The sequence below is a fragment of the Pygocentrus nattereri genome, chromosome 26, assembly GCF_015220715.1.
Source record: "Pygocentrus nattereri isolate fPygNat1 chromosome 26, fPygNat1.pri, whole genome shotgun sequence".
Classification (NCBI taxonomy): domain Eukaryota; kingdom Metazoa; phylum Chordata; class Actinopteri; order Characiformes; family Serrasalmidae; genus Pygocentrus; species Pygocentrus nattereri.
In genome coordinates, this window is record NC_051236.1 from 4951501 (window position 1) to 4957500 (window position 6000).

The window sequence follows — 6000 nt, forward strand, 5'->3', positions numbered from 1 at the left end:
GTCTCATTTTATGTAAGGTGACCTTGAGTGTCAGAAAGGCGCCGTCAAATAAAATGTATTATTATTATTATTATTATTATTATTTAAAAGCTCCCTCACAGAAAGTTCCTACGTGAAACGAACACGCAGCCTGATGTGAGAAAATCTGGGCTTGAAACCTGTTTTTAAAACACATTCATGGTGGAAGGATACATGCAGGATGCCGTGAGGCAAAGTAGTCCCCAAAGAAAACGTACTATTTCAGATTTTCCACTATTTTCCCATCAACAACATTCCACATAAACTACCACTTTGGAAGTAAATAAAGTGTCTATATCTGTGCCGTAGTCATGGCGACCCCTGGTTCCCATCACCACCACTGTAAAGACATCAGAACCATTTCACACCAAACCCTCTGAATGATCATCTTGAAGACTAAATAATGTGTAATGTAGAAAAATCTATGGAATTTCCCTTTAGGGAAACTTTTACACTGTGAAACATTTTACATCATCGTGCAAATACTAACCTAAGCTGTTCACGAATGCTGAAGTACTGCTTTATAAAAGGTCTATGCCAAAGTTTGAAATCACATTCGCAATAAATCAAACAACACATCCTCTACAGAAAATACACCTGGATATGACATTGCTTTCCATCATTTTAGTGCATAGCTTTTATTTATTTGCTGAGTTTTCAGATTCAGATTCCTTTATTGATCCCAGGGGGAAATTGCATATTGCATATTGGCATAAAATATGCCGTAACTTTAGTTTTGTTTACAAAACGTCATGTTTTATTTTTCCCCCAATATGCGAAATTTAGCAAATAAACAGTAACTGTGCATCAACATGTGCAGAAGCTCAGAAACAAATTCCAACAAAACATGGAATTTGACGGGCGCCGAGACGTTTGAACGTGACTGTATTCAGTGCTTGTGTGTGCGTTATGACGTCCCTTTGAAAGCCGCCTTCAGGTGTGACCATGGGAACGTAATGTACTTCTCTGATGCACAAACACGTTTAAACCTCTGAAATCAGCCTGAATAGAAGAGAACGTTCCGTCTCTCAGACGTTCGCGCGACTCCTCCGTACCTCTCGTTAAACTCCGGCTCCAGGTCCTTCTTCTTCACAGCCGTCTTTCTCTTCGTGGCCTTGTTTTTATCCGGCAGGAGAATCAGCGAGACGTAGGTGTCTAAACCTTCTTTGGATGATGACACCAGGCTTCTAAACACACAAACACATACACACACAAGTCACCCTGATGTTCTGCTGCAATTCACTTAAAAAACGATCAATCGAATGAAGATTGATCATCTAAAATTACTGCAATCTGACTGCAGATCTGCGCCCCCAGCACTGGAGGGGTAACGATATGTACATTTCACTATACGTCACAATACGTATTCTAAAATTAATCTGTTCATTCATTTATTCACTTACTGGTGTTTTTTTGTAATTCTTGCTGCAACAGTGCTTTTTGAAGGGAAACCTCAAAAGTCATTTACTCAGAAGACGTCAAATAAATATAATAATTAGAGTTTCAGTCCAAAATGCTGTATAAGCATTTGTCATTTTTGATATAGTGAATTTTTTAAAACAAAAACAATGTCACTGCTGTTGGAAGAAAACCTCATATCTCCGGTTTTTTTTTCAGCTTTTGACATAATTTGAAAATGTTGCCTGTTGCCTTTTATATCGTTTGTAAATGTCATGAAGAACGGACCAAAAGAAACTGTCCAAAATGACCCGGACAAAATTCTGGTTCCATTGACTTCCATTAAATGTGAAGTAGGTTTTTCCCTTCTCCTGTAAAGTGACCCTTTTGGAGATACGAGGTTTTCTTCTGACAACAGCGAAACGTTAATTGAAGACATCTTTTCCTCCAATAAAGCCAGTAATACTCATAATATGGCACTGATTTTTCCGTATGTGTAAATTTCCCAACAACACCCTTCATATAAACAAAGTTCAGGATGTATATTAATGTTGCGTGTGTTTATCACGGCTCATAACATTAAACAAAAAATCTGCAGGATATAAAACTACATCTCAAAATGAAAGGTTTACTAGGTCATTTACAGCCTGATCTTGTGTTTGTATGCACAGTCTGGCTGTAATGACTGAGAGGATTTACTAACGTGCTCAATCACTGGCAGAAGACAAGAGTCTCGACAACCAAGTAGAGGCGCCGTCCAGAAGCTATAAACATCCTCATCTAGCAAGCTACCTGAACCTAGTCCTGAGAAGTAGATGCTGAAACTCATGTTTTCATCTCACGTCTCAGTGACGTCTTCACAGATGAGTTACGGTATTTGATGCTTGCAAATTATCGTTTCTTTGCCTGTCATTATTATAGAAATGAAAAATCCAAGTGTTCCCAAATCAGAGAAGAACGTGAGGGTGATTTTGCTTGTTCCAGCTCAAGCTTGCTCTCCCTGCTCACAGGTTCAAACAGCTTGGCTAATGAACCATCCAAGTTAGACTAATCAAAGCATTTCGGGAGCGGCACAGCAGTTTATTAACATTTGTGGTTATCATTTTTAGGAAAACCATGGAACCACAGCACCTATTCCTAGTATCACATCTTTTATAGCATGAAATCTGAATGTAATGGATCCACTGCGTGTAATAGATCCCTACTTAGCAGAGGTGAAAAGTAGTGGATTACATGTACTTCAGTTACTGTACTTGAGTAAGGCATCTAGCACATTGTTTTTTTATATATATGTTTGAGCAAGATAAATAATATTTCACTTTAGGGCAGGTTCATAAGGCAACATGACATTGGCATGACAACCAGACTTTTATGGCAAGTTTATGCAAGAATATTCAACACAATTTTATGTTGTTTGAACCAGATGAGTTTTCCATTTCCAACTCAAATACATAAAAATACTTTAATCAACATATGTTAATAAATATACCACAGCGTTTTAAGGCCGCTTATACAAATAAAAATAGTAAACCTCGAGAATAAAGGCATAATATGTAGAGAAAGAAAGTCATAGAATTATGACATTAAAGTGGCAGTAAAACCAGGAAAGGCCGCAATATTGTGGCCAGTCTTTCCAAAGGGAAGCAGCACCTCCTCGTGTTAAATGAGGGGCGCTGAGTTGGTGGAGCTGCACTTTCCTATCGATTCCTCCATAAAGAGACACTCAGCCTCCCCGTCTCTCCTGCTTATCAGCACCAGCCTGGTATTAGTATAAGAACTGGCTGAAATGGCTGAGCAGAAAACTGTGTTTATCTAGAATAAAGAGCCAGACGGAGTCGGAGGAAACTGTGTTTATCTAGAATGAAGAGCCAGACGGAATCGGAGGAAACTGTGTTTATCTAGAATAAAGAGCCAGACGGAATCGGAGGAAACTGTGTTTATCTAGAATAAAGAGCCAGACGGAATCGGAGGAAACTGTGTTTATCTAGAATAAAGAGCCAGACGGAGTCGGAGGAAACCGTGTTTATCTAGAATAAAGAGCCAGACGGAGTCGGAGGAAACTGTGTTTATCTAGAATGAAGAGCCAGACGGAATCGGAGGAAACTGTTTATCTAGAATAAAGAGCCAGATGGAATCGGAGGAAACTGTTTATCTAGAATAAAGAGCCAGACGGAATCGGAGGAAACTGTTTATCTAGAATAAAGAGCCAGACGGAGTCGGAGGAAACCGTGTTTATCTAGAATAAAGAGCCAGACGGAGTTGGAGGAAACTGTTTATCTAGAATAAAGAGCCAGACGGAGTCGGAGGAAACTGTTTATCTAGAATAAAGAGCCAGACGGAATCGGAGGAAACTGTTTATCTAGAATAAAGAGCCAGACGGAGTCGGAGGAAACTGTGTTTATCTAGAATAAAGAGCCAGACGGAGTTGGAGGAAACTGTTTATCTAGAATAAAGAGCCAGACGGAGTCGGAGGAAACTGTTTATCTAGAATAAAGAGCCAGACGGAATCGGAGGAAACTGTTTATCTAGAATAAAGAGCCAGACGGACTCGGAGGAAACCGTGTTTATCTAGAATAAAGAGCCAGACGGAGTCGGAGGAAACTGTTTATCTAGAATAAAGAGCCAGACGGAGTCGGAGGAAACTGTTTATCTAGAATAAAGAGCCAGACGGAGTTGGAGGAAACTGTGTTTATCTAGAATGAAGAGCCAGACGGAATCGGAGGAAACTGTTTATCTAGAATAAAGAGCAAGACGGACTCGGAGGAAACTGTTTATCTAGAATAAAGAGCCAGACGGAATCGGAGGAAACTGTTTATCTAGAATAAAGAGCCAGACGGAGTCGGAGGAAACCGTGTTTATCTAGAATAAAGAGCCAGACGGACTCGGAGGAAACTGTTTATCTAGAATAAAGAGCCAGACGGACTCGGAGGAAACTGTTTATCTAGAATAAAGAGCCAGACGGACTTGGAGGAAACTGTTTATCTAGAATAAAGAGCCAGACGGAATCAAAAGCAACTGAGACCCCACCTCGGTATGGCAGCCCCCCTACAGTTAGACCACTTTATCCTCCAAATATTATGACTTTTTTTCTCAAAGTCTACTATTTGTATTCAACAGCGGCCCCAAAACGCTGTTGTATAAATTTGACTAAAGAGGCTTACAAAATTATTTCGGACTACACAGCGGAAGAGCTCGTATCAGCACGACAGAACAGATCTATAGTTCGTCAAACCTGTGAATAAAAAGGTCCAAACACTGTTATATACATTGGGGGATACAGACTTTGCTCTGGGGTCTGTTACAGTGTGTTAAACTAACCCCCCGTGTGGAGGCTGTAACTCACTGTTTATCTGCTTCTGAACGCTGCTGTATCACACACAGCCAGAGGAGATTAAATAAATATAGCAGTGAATTCTGATTTATTCTCAAACTGCACAGCACCATTAATCACATGCTCTCAATATGACAACTCAAAAAGACTAGAACTGCGATACAAGAACAGACCTGCAACCGTGAACGACAACAGCGAGTTTCCTCTGGTGGGACAGTGAGATTCTGATCTGCCCAGTTGTAGCTGCCTGTTTATTGCTCAACACAGGACCAGCACCGAGCGCCATGAGGGAAGCCATCTTCGAGTTCAAGACCTGAGCTCAAACAGAGACAACCGGTCAGGGTTCGCTGCAGACAGGCCTTTACACACACTCACCCTGGCTTCCATCTATCTGTCCATCGATCTATCTGTCCATCTATCTGTCCCTCTATCTATCTGTCCATCTATCTGTCCCTCTATCTATCTGTCCATCTATCTGTCCCTCTATCTATCTGTCCATCTATCTGTCCCTCTATCTATCTGTCCATCTATCTATCTGTCCATCTATCTGTCCCTCTATCTATCTGTCCATCTATCTATCTGTCCATCTAACTGTCCCTCTATCTATCTGTTCATCTATCTGTCCATCTAACTATCTGTCCATCTATCTGTCCCTCTATCTATCTTTCCATCTATCTATCTGTCCATCTATCTGTCCCTCTATCTATCTGTACATCTATCTGTCCCTCTATCTATCTGTTCATCTATCTATCCATCCATCTATCTGTCCATCTGTCCATCTATCTATCTGTCCATCTATCTGTCCCTCTATCTATCTGTCCATCTAACTGTCCCTCTATCTATCTGTTCATCTATCTGTCCATCTATCAATCTGTCCATCTATCTGTCCCTCTATCTATCTTTCCATCTATCTATCTGTCCATCTATCTGTCCCTCTATCTATCTGTCCATCTATCTGTCCCTCTATCTATCTGTTCATCTATCTGTCCATCTGTTCATCTATCTATCCATCCATCTATCTGTCCATCTGTCCATCTATCTATCTGTCTATCTATCTGTCCCTCTATCTATCTGTCCATCTATCTATCTGTCCATCTATCTGTCCCTCTATCTATCTTTCCATCTATCTATCTATCTGTCCATCTATCTGTCCCTCTATCTATCTGTCCATCTATCTGTCCCTCTATCTATCTGTTCATCTATCTGTCCATCTGTTCATCTATCTATCCATCCATCTATCTGTCCATCTATCT

The 6000-nt window shown here is 40.5% G+C and overlaps 1 protein-coding gene across 1 annotated transcript in view; it reads right to left on the reverse strand.

Annotated features, from left to right (window-relative positions):
• Positions 1-6000, reverse strand: part of esyt1b (extended synaptotagmin-like protein 1b) — a 94303-nt gene that overhangs the window by 7629 nt on the left and 80674 nt on the right. Inside the window, exons 48-49 of the mRNA XM_037534861.1 lie at positions 4921-5060; positions 1074-1205 (exon numbers count right to left, since the gene is read on the reverse strand). Coding sequence (XP_037390758.1) covers positions 1074-1205; positions 4921-5060 — 272 coding nt within the window. The remainder of the gene's footprint in view (positions 1-1073; positions 1206-4920; positions 5061-6000) is intronic.